Source organism: Heteronotia binoei, chromosome 4, assembly GCF_032191835.1.
Source record: "Heteronotia binoei isolate CCM8104 ecotype False Entrance Well chromosome 4, APGP_CSIRO_Hbin_v1, whole genome shotgun sequence".
NCBI classification, from domain to species: domain Eukaryota; kingdom Metazoa; phylum Chordata; class Lepidosauria; order Squamata; family Gekkonidae; genus Heteronotia; species Heteronotia binoei.
The window spans coordinates 65639351-65658705 of NC_083226.1; the positions used below are offsets into that span (position 1 = coordinate 65639351).

The 19355-nt window shown below is 41.2% G+C and overlaps 1 protein-coding gene across 1 annotated transcript in view; it reads right to left on the reverse strand.

The window, feature by feature from the left end:
- Positions 1-798: 798 nt before the first annotated feature.
- Positions 799-19355, reverse strand: part of ALDH1A1 (aldehyde dehydrogenase 1 family member A1) — a 39553-nt gene continuing 20996 nt past the window's right edge. The window contains exons 7-13 of the mRNA XM_060237466.1: positions 15327-15440; positions 14601-14703; positions 13773-13957; positions 7497-7661; positions 5762-5919; positions 4328-4402; positions 799-1132 (exon numbers count right to left, since the gene is read on the reverse strand). Of these exons, the coding sequence (XP_060093449.1) occupies positions 1060-1132; positions 4328-4402; positions 5762-5919; positions 7497-7661; positions 13773-13957; positions 14601-14703; positions 15327-15440 (873 nt within the window). The 3' untranslated portion in view covers positions 799-1059. The remainder of the gene's footprint in view (positions 1133-4327; positions 4403-5761; positions 5920-7496; positions 7662-13772; positions 13958-14600; positions 14704-15326; positions 15441-19355) is intronic.

Below are 19355 nucleotides of genomic sequence, written 5' to 3' on the forward strand. Positions count from 1 at the left end.
AGCCATTTCTCTATCCTCCTTCAGTAATCCTTTTACCCCATGGTCATCCAAGGGCCCCACTGCCTCCCTGGCTGGTTTCCTACTTCTAATATATTTGAAGAAAGTTTTATTGTTGGTCTTTATGTTTTTTGCAATATGCTCCTCATAGTCCCTTTTTGTCTACCTGATCACAGTCTTGCATTTGATTTGCCACAGCCTATGTTCCCTTTTACTAATCTCACTTGGACTGGTTTTCCACCCCTTAAAGGAGTCCTTCTTACCTTTTACAGCTTCCATTACTTTGTTTGTTAACAACGCAGGCCTTTTCTTATGCCTGTTTGTGCCTTTCCTAACTTGTGGTATGTATTTTATCTGAGCTTCTAGGATTATAGTTTTAAATAGCATCCAAGCTTCCCCAAGGGTTTTGACCGTATGTACCTTTCCTTTCAGTTTCCTCCTCACATGCCTCACATACATAAGATAGTCTCAAAAATTTATAAAACATGATTATGCAAATTTGTAAAGCTGTTAAGTTTAACAGAAATGTAGTAACTCTAGTTTAGAACAGATAACATACAACTGGAAGACTAGAATTTTTTGATAAACTTTAATACAGTTTATATCCAGAAAATCTCCATGAAGTAGCTAATATGACCATACTCAAGCTTCTAAGACATATACCAAAAGAGTTTGTTTTCTCCCATGACAGCAAAATATCTGATTGTCACATGTTCTTTTCCCAAGCTAGACAGGTACTAATTCTATAAGCACACTAAACCAATCTGAGTAAATAATATTTGCTAAAACAATGGAACTATCCATAGCACTACATTTATTATTCAAATGGGGAAAGAAAATCAGCTTTTTCAATGAGATTGTTAATTATGTTCCAGGCATTAAACATTCTCTTATTAAAAGACTTACTTTTAACAGTTAACAGAAGCACTTGCTTTGACAGAAAGAGAAAACAAATTAAATGAAAATATTTGCCACAAAACATTTCACAATATAGCCAGTGGTTGCAACTTTATTTTTTTTTTTAGCATATGAACTTGTCAAATCTTGTCCCTTGAAGCGAGATTACGAATTTTTCTGTGGGATTTTGATTACGACCGTCTTCTCTTCTGTATATTCATGAATCCCATGTTCTCCCCTTAAAAAAATAAAGTGAACAATCTGTAAGAATAGCCTTTACAACAGGATTTTTTTTTTTAACAAGTGCATTCCAGTTCACAGAGTGAGTGCGTGGTCAGACAGTGTTTTGTTTTACTCAGCTGCCAGGAGTGTAATGGGTAGCAATCATACTAGGGATGGGTACAGACCAGGAAACCCTGGTTCTGGGTTTGCAAACCAAGTGACCCTGAACTGAACCCCTGAGCAAAGCCTGCTGGAAGTGAACTGCTTCTGGGTCCCTCTGGCAATGTATGCATGTCATTTCTGGGCAGCTGGGCACTGCCCCCCCCCCCCCGAGTGCTTGCATCATGCATTAGTGACACAAGTGTATCGGCCCCCTGATGTGTGCATGCCATATCTGGGTGGCATCAGGAGCCACCACCGTTTCACCCACATTACCTGGAGGTGACACAAGCATGTTGGGAGACTCGCTCACATCACTTCTGGATGATGTGGGTGCACTGGGGGCTGCACAGAAGTGGTGTACGTGTATGTGGGGACCTGTAAACCTGAACCTCGGTCCAGGGTTTGCAAACTGGCCAGCTTGCATTCAGGTCTATGCCCATCCCCAAAATACAGTTACATGCAGCCCTTTCTGCATTCACACAATTATTGCTTCTGGAAATGTACAAAACTGTCATCACTCGAGTCTTAAAGAAGTCACTTCAGAGCACATGATTTTTGTTCCTAGTTAAAATGCTGATTGCTTGTCTCAATAACAGGAAAATACAAATTGCATATCCAGCACTGCAACTTTGGGACAGAAAATCCTAATCAACTTTGGTTAAAAGTCCAAGTATACCACATTTCAGAGTGAATTTACATGATCACTTTGTCTATTAAGCCCCCCTGCCCCTGTAATATAGCTGAAATTCTGAGTGAGAAGAGCTTTTTTTGAGCCGGAACACTGTTCCAGCTAGCTTGGCCAGCACTCTGACTCAAAAATAGCCCTGGAAGGCAACCACAGGCTCCTCTTTCTTTGGCCTCTTCACTTGCCAATCAGGCTCAGGAAGTGGAGCTGCACTACTGCGGCAGCTTCCTGGAGCCCAGCTTGCTGGCTGAGCTTGAGGAGCCAAGCCATGCTGCCATGGCAGATTCCCTGGAGCCTGCTTGCTGGCTGGGCTCAGGGGTGTGAAGCCACATTGCTGTGGCAGCTTCCATGGAGCCAGGCTCACCACTGGAGGTGCCTGGCTCTCTTGTTACCACCTCTCCCCTCTCTAGCTTCCTATTGAGGCTGCAGTCCCGGCACTAGAGGCTGGGCCATAGCAGGCTGCCTGGCTGGCACTGTGCACCATGGAGGAGTGTGCCAGCGGATGGAGCTGGAATGGCACTAGGAGGTGAGCCGGAGGAGGCGAGCAGGCAGGGGGTTTCAGCAGGGCAGCACCAGGATGGGCCATCCAGCTCTGTGCTCTTCCAACAATGCCACTGCTGCGGTTAAAGACAAGATGTGTTTCAGTGGTGGATAAGGTCTCTTTCTGCTGTTTGTGGGGGGAGAGCAGCTGCAGGCTACGTCTTCAAGTGGCTGGGTCTTTTCCATGAGCAGCTGTAGGCTGGGTCTCTCTGTTGCCTTTTTTTATTTTTTTGTGACATTGGAAGTGATTTCATGCTCTTCTGATGCCCCCCCTCAATTTTCTGGCTATGGGGGTGTGAGCCACAGTTTTAGAAACATTTCCTCAAAGCTTAAAGCCTTTGAGCTTTCTAATTTAGTTATAACTTTGCAGTTTTTTGAGAGACCAGTCCTTCCTTTTAGCCATTGTTTCCAGAAAGTATTTTGATGTTATGTGCCACTGCAGCTGACTCATGGCAACCCCATCCACAGGGAGTTCCAGGCAAGAACAGCTCCAAGTTACTCACTTTGTACTGAATTTATTTGGTATATCTCCATCATAAGTTTTGCAATGTGTGTAAGGAGATGGTTTAAAACCAGATACAATCACTTTCTTTGAACTGTGCAAAGGGCAGTTGCAAGACTGACTAAGCTAGAGAACTCTTTGGCACTGTTCAGGCATCCTAACATCTGATCATTTCGACATTACAGTTTAGCTCATATGGGGCCATTTTCAACTCACAATTTATGACTTTAAAATGTGTTTTTTAAAAAAAGACCCAAATACTATAGGTTTCTCTCCCATTTTAAAAGTTTCAGCCTCTGTTTTAAAAATAACCTGGTATAAAACAAATTCTGAACTTAATGCAAAATACCCACTTTTTGAAACTGAATGTATGATCCTCTTAGGAACTTTGTAAAGAAAGAAGCATTGGAAAAATATTTTGCCAGTCATCAGACAGCACAGTGGTTTAAGTAATAATAATGGGGCTTGATAAGGAATGGGAAAGCCTCATTACTTGATCCACAGATCCACTCAGCCCAGTCCTTAGTTCCAGCTGACATTATGCACTTCTGTGTGTTTGGGATGGGGCAGGGTTGTGATATCACAGAGGATGCACTAAAGCCAAAAGGGACACTAGGAAGAGAAGCAGATACCTTCAAGTGTTGTTCCAAACCAATTGTCACTGCAAATGCTGCAAGTCGCTTAGATTTCTATTAAAACATTGCAAAGTTCGAACTACTTTTGCCTCGTTAACTTTTAGAAAGGCACTGCTTCTATCCCAAGAAAGTGTATTTCTAGTGAAAATCTATGTGGGGGTGGGGGCTGTTAATGCATAGCACCCATCTGTTTACAATATTACTTACACTCACCTTATTCTGCTTGGGGTGTGTGGCCTAATATGCTAATGAATTCCTGGCACTGAAGGGTGTGGCCTAATAAGCTAATAAATTTGTTTCATCAATGGGTATGGCCTATAATGCTAATGAGTTCCTGCTGGGCTTTTTCTACAAAAAAAGCACTGAGAGTAAAGATGGCCCCCTTCCAAATAAGAAAATCATAGTGATGTTTTAGTAATGTTTTGCTGTAAAAACTGATCATGTGAACTCATTCTTAAAATTTCATGAGTTTCATCAGAGCTTTTTTTTCTGGGCAAAAGTGGTGGAACTGCATTTTGGAATCTCTTAAATGAAACAGAAATCTCAAAAAAAAGTTTAAAAGTTCATGAGGAGCACCCATGTGTTTCTCCTTCATTTCCCTCTTGAGAGTTCTGGCACTTCTTTTTCCAGAAAAAAAAGCCCTGAAATTGAACACATCTGGAACTGCCCCCCCCCCACTTTACTTACATCTCTCGGCCATTTCCTGACATTTTGAACCCTCCAAAAGGACACTGAGGAGACATTGCGCTATAACAGTTAACCCTGAGGAGTAAAAGAGAGATATGTCACATTATTATTTATCATTTTAAAAAATTATTATTTCATGGGATTTCTACCTTTCCTCCCCCTCAAGCAGACTCAGAGCAGGTTCACACATTATGTGTGAATAAGATTTCTGGGTAATTACACACTATGTACAGAATTTTAAAATCTAAGAAGAAAGTTTAACCAGACTTTATGGTATCATCTCATAGATCTCTTATTTGCATTGCTGCAGACTCTTCTTTATGTCAGTCAACAATAAAATATGAGTAACTGTTGAATATAATTCCTTAATTCTTTTTCTGAATCTTTGTGTAACATAGGCAATTATAGGAAAACCAAGTTACTTATTATATAGAAAAGGAATAGGATACTGTTTATTTAGGGGAGGGACGGTGGCTCAGTGGTAGAGCATCTGCTTGGGAAGCAGAAGGTCCCAGGTTCAATCCCTGGCATCTCCAAAAAAGGGTCCAGGCAAATAGGTGTGAAAAACCTCAGCTTGAGACCCTGGAGAGCTGCTGCCAGTCTGAGAAGACAATACTGACTTTGATGGACCAAGGGTCCGGTTCAGTATAAGGCAGCTTCATATGTTATATGGACCAGTTTAGGACTGAGACCTATACAGGATTAAGTATCCCCAAAATGGTCTTGGGTGCACAAATCTGCTTTTTCCCAACTGCAGTTCTCCATCTGTGAAAATGGTAATAAGGTTCTACCATTTTTAGAGAGAATGAAGGCAGTACAGGTTGGGCTTCCAGACCTATGCATGTTTGTATTCCTTGCATAACAAGTGAGAGGAAGTCACTGGTTAAAAAAAAGAAAAAGAAAAGGAGGATATATCCAGTGCACACAGACTCTGAAACAGTAGAATGCATAAAAGATCAGAACAGTATGAAAAGCAAAGGAAAGTTGACAGCAAATTAGCCTGTATAGAATTAAAGAACAAGAAAGTAAGAAATAATGTTCTGGAAAGAAGTGAAAACCAGTATCACTTTCTAATTCTTGCAGATACCACCATAATGACTGCGCCCATTTGTGATCCATTTTCTTGAAGCATGGTTATATGCTGGTCTGTTCCCAGTTCACCACTGACCCAAGGAATGTCCCACCTTGGGTATACTAGGCTATAGAAGTCCACTCAAAGAACATCTTTAGCAAATTTTTATGTCTCCAATTTGAATGTGCACTTAATGTTTTTGCTTCTATCCCGCAGGCCTAACAGAATTAGTGAATTAAAATGTACTAAAGGCAATCTGTCAAGGCAATCTGCCTATAAATCAAAGGGGAAAAAGTCTTACGGTAAACTGAAAACTCCACATGGCAACGCTATATTGAAACAGCAGTAAAAAGGATACATACCATACTACTCCAGCCTGAAGAGCAGCTGTAAATGTCAGAGCTTTATCAATGTCTTTGGTGAACACTGCTGCTGCTAAGCCATAGTGGGTATTGTTCGCTCTTTTAATAACTTCATCTACAGTTTTGAACTTCATTATTTGTTGGACTGGTCCAAATATCTGTTTCCAACCAAAAACAAGTAATAAATAATCAGATAAATTAAGATGATTTAAAAAAGAAGCTTGGAATATTATCTACCATAATAGTTTCCCCCATTTTCTTGACAGAAAAATCTCAAGATATTTTCATGTGTAACAAAATTAGTTGCTCTGACTTTTCAGGCACACACTCCCTCTCCCCATGCATGAATAGCAAAGTTCCAGAGTTAGCTGCTCTTGGCTTACCTCAATGCATGTAGAAGGTCTGGACTGTGCATTATTTAAATGCAGAATTGCCTGGACTAGAACTCAGGGATTCCATGTAGTGTATTGTGTTGAGGTGGGGAGATAAGTTGTCTCTAAACTTCCCATTTACATTGCAGTACAGACAGCCAATAAACACAAGATGATGTATGAAAGCTCCTTTGCTGCTTTTACATAACACAAATAAAAGCACCAGGAAAAGCCTCAAAGTTGGGCCAATATTTGTCATCTTAGCGATGCTTTCAGGTTCCCTCCGCAACCACTGTAAACTGCAACTAGTCTGAAAGATTCAGACTTTCCTTGGCTTATGGGGGAACACTAGTGTATTATAGGTTCCAGTCACCATTACTATACAATAACAAGGTAGCTGGAGGTTAAAATGGAGCACAATTTAGCAACTGTTTTGGAACAGGTGCTTTTAAAAAAAAAAAAAGGTAAGGATGTGCATATATCAAATTCACAAAAACTTTAATGGCATAAAAGTAAAATAAAAGTACAGACAGGATCAGAATGGGTAAAATCCAGTAAAAGTTATACTGTCCAAGGGATAGTTAAAACAATATACTAGAGAAGCATTGCATAGAAGCAAAACTAGTCAAATATTCATAGACTTTGCCTAGAAATATAATAGCTCTTGTGTAGTACACTAGCAAAATACTCAGCTACTAGTTCTGTCAATCTGGGAGATTTGTCAGCAAGTAAATACTGGGCAATTCTTTTTGGAGAACCAGAGAAATCAGAGGACCAGGGTCAAGAAGCTGCTGATGAATCTTACAAAACATAGGGCATACGGTATATGTTATGTGCACCACTGTCTCATAAGAAGCTGTGTGTTGTTTTAATGTTTGCTAGAGAATGGCAATAATGCTGGGAAATTATAAGGAGCACCAGCAAATTAAGAATGGAGACCTAGAGAACAATCTGCCAAAGAAATGTGGATGTGACTATGCACTCTACTGTGTGCTCAAAAGAAACTCTGTAGTGGTTTAATGTATATAACTGCTCAAAATCCATCCACTCCTATGAAAGTGGTACACATAGTATATCGATGACATTAAATAGCAGCACACATCCCAATTTTATGCACTGCTGCACTGAAAAATCAACTCATGGACTTCAGAAAAACATGGATTGCACCTCACTGTAGAAAATGCCAGAGGTTATTTATTATGTCTGACACATTCCATGTAGATTATTCAAACTCAGAGGGTGGTGTGTGTGAGAAACAACCATATACTTTTTAATCTATTTGTTTGAATAAATGTATGTCCTGTGCAGCTTTTAAAAAGTCTACAATGTCTACTGAAAACACAGAACATCCTGAACTGGATTACCTCCTCTTTGGCAATACGCATTTCATCTGAAACATTCGAGAAAACAGTCGGCTGGATGTAGAAGCCCTTGTCTCCCCATGTGCCTCCTCCGCATTCCAGTTTGGCTCCTTCCTTCTTCCCACTCTCAATCAGTGAGAGGATTCGATCATACTGCTCCTTATCAATCTACACAGAAAATATTGTACTGATAAGCCACTCTCCCCCAAAACACTCACTTGGCCTCAAACGTTAACAAAAGAGAAACAAAGTCTTCACCAGCTGGACATGAAGTAACAGGAGAAAACTAAATTGCCTTCAAGGCAACAAACTCTATGGGAACTTGGGGTTTGGTTGCCTGTTTATCCTTCACAAATTTCAAAATTTTATGTATAAATGTATATCCATAGCCACAATCTTCTCACTCTCAGATTAGAATTACTTGGGAAAACATAGAACAGCAGATACATAACTTGATGGTCAAGTTTCCCAAGGCACTTACATTTGCGGGGGGTGGGGGAGTGATTTCAGTGCTAGATTGGGTCAGAATGATGACCAGCTTTTAGCTGAATTTGGAGTGGAAAATTTAGACACTGACCCATTCTAGCCATCTGCTAACTGCCAGTCACTAGATCCAGAGGCAAATTTGGTAGGTGCGTGCTTAGCTCAAATGGCCTTTAGACAAAATCTTTTCATTTTAAATGGGTCCATGCCTGATGACTGTCCAGGTCAGTTTACATACTGATCAGGGATTAAACACTCAACATTAGATTATGTAATGATCTCCCAAAGTCCTCATAACAGAATTTTCAAATTCAAAGTTGATGTAATTCCAGAAAGTGACCATCTACCTCTCAATGTTAGATGGACAGAAATACTAAGACCCCCCCCCCCCAAACAGCAGTAAATTCAAAATACATAGAGAAGAACAAGAAGGAGGAATAAAAATTAACGGGAACATCCATCTTAATCAGAAATTTCTTGCTTGAATACAGTCTGCTGAAGTAAAGTCTACAGTCCAGGTATTATTGTCATCCTCTGAGATTGTTGAAACTATATTAAATTCATATGAGGTGCTTACATATAAGTTAATTCCTCTTCTCTCAAAAGCTAGTAGTTCCAAAGATGGCAGGAAATGGTTAAACAAAAAATGGTTTGATAAGGATTGTGTTCAAGCTAAGATCAAACTCACAGAGAACTTCAATGCCTTCCAACTGAAACCCAATCTAAATGCCAACCTTAAATTTTAAGCATTGACGAGAAACTATAAAAATATGCTGAAGGAAAAAAACAAATTGGATACCCATAATAAATGGCAATAATTAATTAGGGCTGCTAAGGAAAGGGACAACTCATGCTTTTGGAAGCTGATCTTGATTCAAAAAATAAAGCAAGTGCTGTGATCAATAATATTGATACAATTTTGATACCCTGTATAGAGATCATGGTTTTATTTCTTATGAATTGGGCCTCTTAACAAATGTTCCATCTTGGCCACCAGTCACAGATGTGGAGATCACCTCATTAGTTTCACAACTGAGAAAAGGTAAAGCTCCAAGAAGTGACTTTATTGTTGCAGAACTTCTCAAATCAAATATAGATCAGTGGGCCCCAATCTGTTTACATATATTGATCAAACAGCCCAGATACCAAAGGATTGGGGTTTAGCCATTATAGCCCCTATATACAAAAATGGGAATAGAAACTGCCCAAATAATTATAGACTGATAATCCTCCTAAACACCATCTTTAAATTATACACTAGACATCTATGCTTGAAACTATGCAAGTGGCTAGTTCAAGAGAACGTACTAGAAATAGAACAAGCAGGTTTTTCTCAAGGTCGTTCCACCATGGATCACTGCCTGGTACTGGATTATCTAATCTATAAGTATGCACTGACTCCAAGGAAAAACTTATATGCAGCATTCATAGATTTGAGGGCTGCCTTTGATACCATCTTGCGAGGTAGATTATGGGCTAAATTGAGGGATTCCTCTATCGATAAGAGGCTGCTGCATTTGATATGCAGCCTCAATGAAAATAATGAACTCCAGATAAGATATACACATGAGGATAATTTATCCAAAAAAGTATCAGTACAGAAGGGTGTCAGACAAGGCTGCCTTTTAGCTCCCTTTTTATTTAACGTTTATGTAAATACATTGATTCATTGCCTACATACTGCAGACATTCATGTTCCTAGCCTTGCAGGAAGGAAGGTCCCAATTCTGATGTATGCAGATGATGCAGTCCTCTTGTTTCAGACCAAAATTGGCTTGAAATGAGCTATCAAAAAATTCAGCAATCAATATGACATTGAACTTTTAGCAATAAGTTACTCTAAATCAAAAATTATGCACTTTAATAGATGTTTCAATGGGAAGTAAATGGGAATACTTTGGAGCAAGTAAAGCATTTTCAATATTTAGGTGTTTTGTTTACTTACAATGCCAATTTCAAAGCAAATACAATCTCATCGGCTAATGCTGCAGAAAGGAATGCAAATGCAATTCTTACATTTTTCAGAACAGAAGGTGCAGGTTTCATCTCAGCAGCTTTGAAACTTTTCCAAACTAAATCCCTAACTCAACTTTTATATGGCTCACAATTAAGCTCGACTTCAAATGTTAAGATTCTTGAATTGGTCCAAGCTAAGTTTCTCAGGTCTTTATTTAACGCACCTCAATGTACTTCAAATGTTATTCTCAGACAAGAGGCTGGCATGCCTAAAGTTGAACTAAAAATATGGGAAAGTGCAATCTTTTACTGGCTTAGAGTTCACTTTGACCCCAAAGGCTTAATGGAGAGCCAGTTTGGTGTAGTGGTTAAGTGTGCGGACTCTTATCTGGGAGAACCGGGTTTGATTCCCCACTCCTCCACTTGCACCTGCTAGCATGGCCTTGGGTCAGCCATAGCTCTGGCAGAGGTTGTCCTTGAAAGGGCAGCTGCTGTGAGAGCCCTCTCCAGCCCCACCCACCTCACAGGGTGTCTGTTGTGGGGGAGGAAGGTAAAGGAGATTGTGAGCCGCTCTGAGACTCTTCGGAGTGGAGGGCGGGATATAAATCCAATATCTTCATCTTCATCTTCATCTTCATCTTCTTCTTCATCTTCTTCATCTTCTTCTTCTTCTTCTTCTTCTTCTTCTTCTAATGCCATGGTTGCTAGCCTCTGTCCCCTACCCTACATGGTCTCTAAAGATAATTGAGGATATAAAACAAATAGGTCTAGATCCAGAAGCCTTGTTTGACATGGGATTAACTAAGGAACCCAAAATGATGAGGAATTGCTCTCCTTACGCTATAAGAGTCTGAGGAAGGACTTGAATTTTACACCATCCTCTTATCTTTTGGACATTACTCCAATGAGGCACAGATGAGCTTTTTCAAGAGGTCACTTTAACGCCTTTCCTTCTGCCATTTTAAGTAGTAGATTTTCCAACTTGCCTATCCAACAGCGCTGTTGCCCTTGTTCAAGTAATGCAATTGAGACTATCACACATATACTTTTACATTGTAATCTCTATCAGGATGAGAGATGTCAAATATTTATCCCATTACTTTCTAAATTCAAACCTTGCAAGACTATATTGTACTTCTGATGATGAGTTTTACATTCCTTTGTATTTCAGAATGCAAAATGCTCCCTTATGAAGATTATAGAAAACATTTCCAAAGCTAAGTGATGGATCTTGTCAGGTTTTTTAAAAAAGAAAATCCCATTTTATTTATTTACTTTATTTGATTTATAGCCCTCCCTCCCCATAGAACAGACTCACGGCGGGTTACATCATAGAAAAAGACAATCAACAGTTAAAACCAAATTTAAATATATAAAATCTAAAATTACAGACTAAACATTGGAAGCTAAAAATAACAAATTCAGCCTCACAGGCATGGCCTACTGTCCAGGCCTAGCAGGTCCTACAGCACTGAGATGGAATGGAAGGGAGGAGGCCAATAACAAGTGATGTTCGCTGCCTCAGCTGAAAGCCTGGTGGAAGAGCTCTATTTTACAGGCCCTGTGCGATTGGAGTAGGTCCTGCAGGGTCCAGATCTTCAGGGGAGCTCATTCCACTTGTCGAGCCAAAGCAGACATCTCTGGGGCTGGGTACCACCAAAAGGTGTTGGGTTGCTGATCGTAAAGACCTGCAGGACTAATTTCAGGCACTACTAAGAAGAAATATCATGGCTCCCACATGGATGCTGTGGATAACACTGAAGTGTAAGAGTAGCTCCACGTGATGAGGGCAGGATGTTTCAAAGCTTTATTGCTGGCATAGCATTTCATATCAGAACCTCATATCCTTGTCATCCATTAGGGTGGTTTCTGAGGGTGGCCATGTTGGGCCGCAGCAGAGCTTTTTTTGAGCAGGAATGCACAGAATGCAGTTCTGGCTGGCTTGGCATCCAGAGGTGTGGGCTAAAATGCAAATCAGTTCCTGCTGGGCTTTTTCTACTAAAAAGCCCTGGGCTGCAGTACTACAGGTAGATTCAAGACCAGTAGCACCTTAAGAGACCAGCAAGATTTTGGAAGCAGGGATTTTATTTTTCTGCTGCAGCCCACAGGAGCAGAGCTCCACCTGGGCTGGCCAGGGCTCTAGCTGGCCCAACCCGCCAAGTGGGAGCCATCTTCTCCCAGGCCAGATAGTGTGGCCTAATAAGCCAATGAGCTCCTGCTGAGCTTTTTCTCCAAAAAAGGCACTGTTTGAGAGTGTGAGCTTCTGAAAGTCAAAGCTCTGCTTGTCTGGGACCAATTTCTCCCTAGCAGTTGTTCTGCTCCCATGCTTCTGCTTTCCCTGGCTCAAGCTATCAACTTCCCACCAGTTGCTGCATAGGCACATTTTGACCCATGGCTCCCTCCAATTTCCCTCACTGCTTCCAGATCTCTAGAAAACAAGACCATTCATGAAAGCTGTAACTCTTGTTGGTTCCTAAGGTGCTCATGAGCTTGAAGGACAGCAACTCTTTTTGTGATGAGCAGCCCCCATCATGCATTCCTACAGTTTCCACATGGTGACTGAACTTTCAGAGATGTTTTGAAGCACCGGTATGTATAACATACCCTGTTTTTAGATAGGCGTGGCTCAAGCTTGCTGTTTCATTAAGGCTTTCACACTATGAAATACTGCTCCAGAAAATACACCTGCATTGTTATGTACTAGACAACTGATCCTGCTCAGGCATTTATATACTGAGTGGCTGCAAACTGTTTGAACTTTAACTATGGGTCTTTTCAGTGCATTGTGAAGCTTTTTAAGAAGAAGATATTGGATTTATATCCCGCCCTCCACTCCGAAGAGTCTCAGAACAGCTCACAATCTCCTTTACCTGCCCTTTCAAGAACAACCTCTGCCAGAGCTATGGCTGACCCAAGGCCATACTAGCAAATGCAAGTGGAGGAGTGGGGAATCAAACCCGGTTCTCCCAGATAAGAGTCCACACACTTAACCACTACACCAAACTGGCTCTCCAAATAAGTCTTAAAAATAAGTTTTTTGTCTGTACAAATAGGGCGGTAGGATAGTATACTAGTATTGTTCTTGTCATGTATTAACAGAAATGATGGACAGCATCTATGTGCCCATGAGCAAAATCTTATTACAAGTCCCCTCAGCTAAATCCAAGTTTCCAATTCTGAATGACACATCTTAACCCATTTGTGACCACACAAGTGTTGCATATGACAGGTGTTCTGTGTCTTTCTTACAGGGCAAGGTTAAGGTGTCAAACTGAATGCTAAGGTACAGCTATTGGTCATAAAATTGTGTGAGAACAATTTCCTAAAGACATTCTAGACAGGGAACAGGAGTCTGTCTGAGACTACCAAGGCAGAAGAGCCTTGCAGAGACATGCAGGAGCAGGTTTAGGGTATGAAGTATGTGAGCACCACATGGTGGTGCATCAAATGTTTTTGCATGCAGGGAAAATTTTGATCAGGGAACAGCAGTGCAAAACAATGACCACATAAGACCATTCCATAGCTCTCCCTTGTAGCGATGGGGAGAAGTGACAGGGTTGGCCACAGCCATGATCATGGAGAGTAGACCAGCTACACACTACCTCCATGTACATACTGTGGCAGGGGAAGGGTATATAGGGGCTTATGTTCAGTCATTCCCCCCTTTGACCATCCATGTGGGAAACACAAGGAGCACCACATCAGCGGATGAAATGGCAAGGCACTGAGGTAAGGTAAGTGTGTTTTCCCCAAGAGCTACAGTCCATCTTCCAGAACGTTGTCTTTAGAACATATCTGTGACTAACAGCCTTGAACCAAAGTGTTAATGTTGAAAGTTACCTGTGGTCCCTGTTGTACATCAAGACTCAGAGGATTTCCCAAGACATTTTTCTTAGCTCTGGCGACGCTCCTGCGCACAAACTCTTCATATATTGGCTCTTCCACAAAAATCCTAGACCCGGCTATGCAACACTGACCTTGATGGTAAAACAGACCCATGTGTGCGAACTCCACTGCACTGTCCACTGCAAAGACACATGCACATAGTGATGCCTGCTGCTATATGGTGGCTTTTATGTCAGGTATGCAATAACACTGCAAAATGGCCTCATGATCTCAATTTCTGCTTTGGATGTTTGTGCATAAAATGCTCCCCATTCACAGATGACTTATGGCAATACCTCATAAGGTTTCCAAGACAACAGACATTCAGAAATGGCTTGCCATTGCCTGCCTATGGGTAGCAACCCTTGAATTGTTGGAACCCTCTGTCTAGGGCAGTGATGCTCTGTAGTCTTGGTGTGGGGGGACAACAATGGGAGGGCTTCTGGTATCCTGGCCCCACTGATGGACTTCCTGATGGCACCAGGGTTTTTTGGCCACTATGACCCCAGAGTGTTGGACTGGATGGACCATTGGCCTGATGCAATATGGCTTCTCTAATGTTCTTAATTCTTTAGTGATCTCTCATCCAAACAGTATCCCTGCTTAGATTTTGAATTCTGATGAGACTGGCTAGTCTAGGCCATCCAGGTCAGGTCTGCTTCGGACAGACAACCCCAATGCTAATGAAAAAGAAATGGCTCTGCTAAACTTTTCACATGACTGCTTTTCACAAGAAAATATGACTGTTTTTCACAAGAAATCAAAGAGAAATTTGGCACTCACAATCAGCATCTGCAAATATGATATTGGGACTTTTCCCTCCAAGTTCTAGGGTGACCCTCTTCAGATTACTTTTTCCAGCAGCTTCTTTGATCTTCTGGCCAACCTGAAAGAGAACATTAATTAAATAAGTGGAAACTGTAATCTAGACCAGCCACTGCTTTTCAAGAGATTAATACTGAGCATTGTGAGCCAATAACTGCTTAACAAGGACATGTATTTCAGAGGTAGAATTCACTGTGCAGGCCTCCTAGGATTCCTCACAGGATTCGTCAGTAATTCTTATGATAAAACAAGTGAACCTGGGAAGCCAAATAGAGTTCTGGTCCAGACATTAGTCAAAACCTTTATCTCTTACCAGGGTCACAAAAGACTTCCAGAAGCTGTCTCAGGTCCTTTGTCACTCACAAAGCAGTGTAGAATGAACACTAACATCAAATGCAATCTTAGCCACCAACGTTCTGGAAAGTGTTGCTGTGATTTAGGATCGATTTTCTCTCTCAGGATTTTTGTTTTGTTTTAGGAATATTCCTTTAATTCAAACACTGTATAAATGTGTTTAAGTTCATTATAACAATGAACAAATCATTACATTGACATTGTTTAAAAAGCTCAATACCAGAAAAAGTCAACATAGATACACAAAGCAAGTTAGGCATTCAATCATAGGCCAAAATCAAACCTGTAGGGACTTTCTGTTTAGAGTCATTAACAATGTTAGGGAAATACCTCAGTAGAGCCAGTGAATGCCACTTTGTCTATATCCATGTGATGGGAAATGGCTGCTCCAGCAGTGGGTCCATATCCTGGCACAATGTTCACAACACCAGGTGGGAATCCTGCCTGAGTTTTAGAGGGGGGGAAAATTTAAATTTTTCATCATAAAAGTTTTACTCATTGAGTTTGTTCTGCTTCATATGCACTTCTAACCAGGTAGCAGAACCCCCCTAGAGCTGATTTAACACAAAGCTTTCATGTTTCCTGCCTCTTTGTAGCTTTAGTTGGTTAGTACAGTGTAGGGTTGCCAACCTCCAGGTGGTAGCTGGAGATCTGGGATTATAACTGATCTCCAGGCGACAGAGATTATTTTACCTGGAGAAAATGGCCACTTTGGAAGATGGATTCTATGGCATTATATCCCATTGAAATCTCTCCCCTCCTCAAATCCTGCCCTCCTCAGGCTCCACCACTAAATCTCTAAATATTTTCCAACTCAGAGCTGGCAACTCTTGGGCAGGGCCCAAGCATGGAAAGGAAATACGGTACAATTTACAGAGTCCCTGTGGATCCAGGGCTCTCTAGCACAACTACAAGCCCATTACCATGATAATTTGATGGTACTGATGTAATTTCAGAAAGAAAATATATTTTTTTTCTTTCAAGACTCATGACATTTTATATATGGGAGGGGACCTTCCATTGGTGGGTGACCTGGGTTACAAGTTTGTACCAGGCCCACAGAAATGAAGCTTGGGTCCTGAGTTAGTGGTTTCAAAGTGAAATGTCTGCTGCTTAGAGGAAAGTGAATCTGCTGCAGGATTGTCTGCATCCTGGGAACTCCTCCTTCCAGCTCTTATACTCCACCCAAGGGAACCTACCTCATAGTCTCAAAACCACTGGAACACAGGATAGCTGTAATTATACATTGTTTATGTATGTGGTCAGCCCTCATCCATCCTAAGGGCTCAGACTCTAAAAACCAACTAAAGTTCGTAATAATATTGTTAAACCCACACTGGTCTTAAGGATTAATTTACAGACAATCTGTCTTTTGTACAGAACTGCCACTGCTTTAAACTAGGACACCAAAAATAAGAGACAGGATAGCTCCATGAAAAAGAAATAATTTAAAGAAATTTTAACAAAGTTTCAAGGTGTCTTACAGGTGAACAGATGTACTATAGTATAACCTCTCATAATGGAGTCCATTTCTGCAGATGCAAGATCAAACAGCTCCAGTCCATTAAAGTTTGTATCACAATTAATATGCTAATGTTTAAGCTGTCACAAAACTCCTTAGCTACTCTCTGGAAGCAATTTTAAGAATGTTAATCCCCCCAAATCATTACAAATATAAGTTATTTCTAGCAGTATTCTATTTTGACTTCTAAACATTTAATTGCAGATAGCAACTGCCTATTTTCTCACTTTTGTTGAGTCACTGTTGTTGAGGCAAGAAAAGAAGGATACGCTGAGTCACTTTTGTCAGCATTCTGCATGACTACTTAACTTTTAATTATTATCAGCAACCACATGCATTTCAGTTGCCTGAGTTTGTGGTGCAGAAGGTCAGAAGTTCAGGGCACAGTCCAATGTATGTTTACTGAGATGTACGCCCACTCAGTTCTATAGAGTTTTTTCAAAGTAATTGCGACCAATTGTGGGTAAGACTACAGCTCTAATTAATCACTGTTCTTCAGTTTTAGTGCTGCTCTGGTGGAATTCTTCTGTTTTTATTCAGCTCAAGAGCCTGGTAAGATTGTACAACAGACTGCCTAGAAAAGGCACTGCTCTGAAGATCCCAATAGAATGGGTAAAAATGACTGAACCTGTATCATTTCTACCTCAGTCCTAGCCATGTTTACTTGGAGGTAAGGCCTGGTCTACATATGCAAGAGACAGAATTGCCAACTCCCTGTTCAGAAATTCCTGGAGATCTGAGGGCAGAGCCTGGATAAGTGGGGTTTAGGGAAAGGACAGACCTTGAGGCAGGGGCATAGACTTTTCAATTTTCCGGGTTGGGGGGGGGGCTGGGGCCCAGCCAGAGGCATTTGATCCAGTGACATCATTGGGAAGAGCCAGTGACATCACAGGGAGAGGCCTCCATTATTACTACCTATGAATTTATGGAGCAGCTCCCTCCCCATAAATTTAGGGAGCACACCCCCAACAATGCCCATGGACCAGGCCAAACCTAGGAAAAGGTGGAAGTTGGCCAGTGATTATAGTGGTATCTCAGAGATGTCTTGCTGTGTCCTGTTTTTGAAATTCACTTTTAGAATAGTCACTTTAAGATCTGCAAATATACATATCATGTGCTCATAGAATTGGATCCCCTGGTCCAATGTTTTTTAAACTTGGATGGTGTTTTGAAGAGAGGCACCGGCTGCGATGCTGAAAATTGATGCGTCTACCTAAAAAACTAGCCCCTCCAGAGCTCCAGATACCCACAGATCAATTCACCATTATACCCTATGGAAATCGATCTCCATAGGGAATAATGGAGTGCCCAGCAGACATTTCCCTTCCCGCCCCCCACTGTTTTCTGATGACTCTGAAGCAGGGGGAGGGCCTCCAAACGGAGGGATCCCCTGCCCCCAACTATGGATTGGCAACCTTATGCCTAGGTGGTGAACAATTGTCAATACACACCTACTTGACCAAGTCTTTAAGAGTGTAGTAATTTTTAGAAGAAAAAAAAAGGCTTGCTGAGGCCATTAATTTTCAAAAGGATCTGGTCCGGCATCCACTTAAATGAATGTAAACAATCACAAGCTTGAAGAAGGCACAAAATATCTATCTGCCAAATGAACCCCCAATTACTATAGCAATATGTATGCAACATAGCAATGCGGTGTTATTCCTCCCCCCAATCATTAACTAGTTGAACAAAAGTTTGAGTCCAGTAACACATTTAAGACAAAGTTTTATTCTGCTTTAGCTCAATTAGCATTTCTAGGAAGCTGGGGTTGTAAAGTCATTAACACCACTAACTTCTTTGCAGCCCAGAGGGAAAATCACACATGGACTCTACCACCCCATTCATGCCTTTGAAGATAATGATCTCTCCTCCATGAAAATTTAAATTTGAAGCCCCCAAGTCCTGTGTTGGTTGCCCGGAGGGTGCTTAGCCCCCGCCAGAAAAATCCTGGAGGGGCTCAAGCCCCAGAGCCCCCGTGTAGTTTACACCTGTGCCTTGAAGGGTATAATGCCATGTAGTCCACCTTCCAAAGCAGCCATTTTCTCCACAAGGAGTGGAATAAATGTTTTAAACACATGAACCAGTAATTTATGTGGTCTGGAGATCAGTTCCAGGAGATCACCAGCCATCACCTGAGGTTGGTAACCCTGAAAGAGAATGAGGTGGAAGAATTCTGGAGTGATAAGAGTATATTATACTACTTCAGAGGACAGGTGAGATGTCACATTTTTTGAGTGAACAAAACAATCAAGAGTCCTGTTGCAGTCACAGATTTATTAAGGCATACATTTCCTTAAGCCAGAAAACAGCTTCTCAGAATGCCTCCTCACATTTAAACTCCCTGTAGGTAGAAACGAGCACATCAGGGAAAAGTTCTATCCTTTCTTCCTGCTGTCCTAGTTTTCCATTCACAGAAAGATCTTTTACACAAGGGAGCATGCAAAAATTACCAAGAAGAGGAGAAGGTTTTTATACTCTGCTTTTCTCTACCCTAAGGAATCCCAAAGTGGTTTACAATGGCCTCCCCTTCCTTTCCCCACAACAGACACCTTGTGAGATGTGGACTGAGAGAGTTCTGAGAGAACAGTGACTGGCCCAAGGTCACCCAGCGGGCTTCATGTGGAGGTTTGGAGAATCAAACTTGGTTTTCCAAATTAAGAGTCTTCCACTCTTAAACACTTCATCACATGGGCTGCAAGCCTAAACATCCTTCAACAGTTCCATTCACGCAAGTGGATCTATACATGCATCTCATTCTCTTGCATGCATATATCTAGCATAAATCTCATCCACTTGAATAGGACTTAATTCAGAAAGATGCTTAGGCTAGCAGGTGT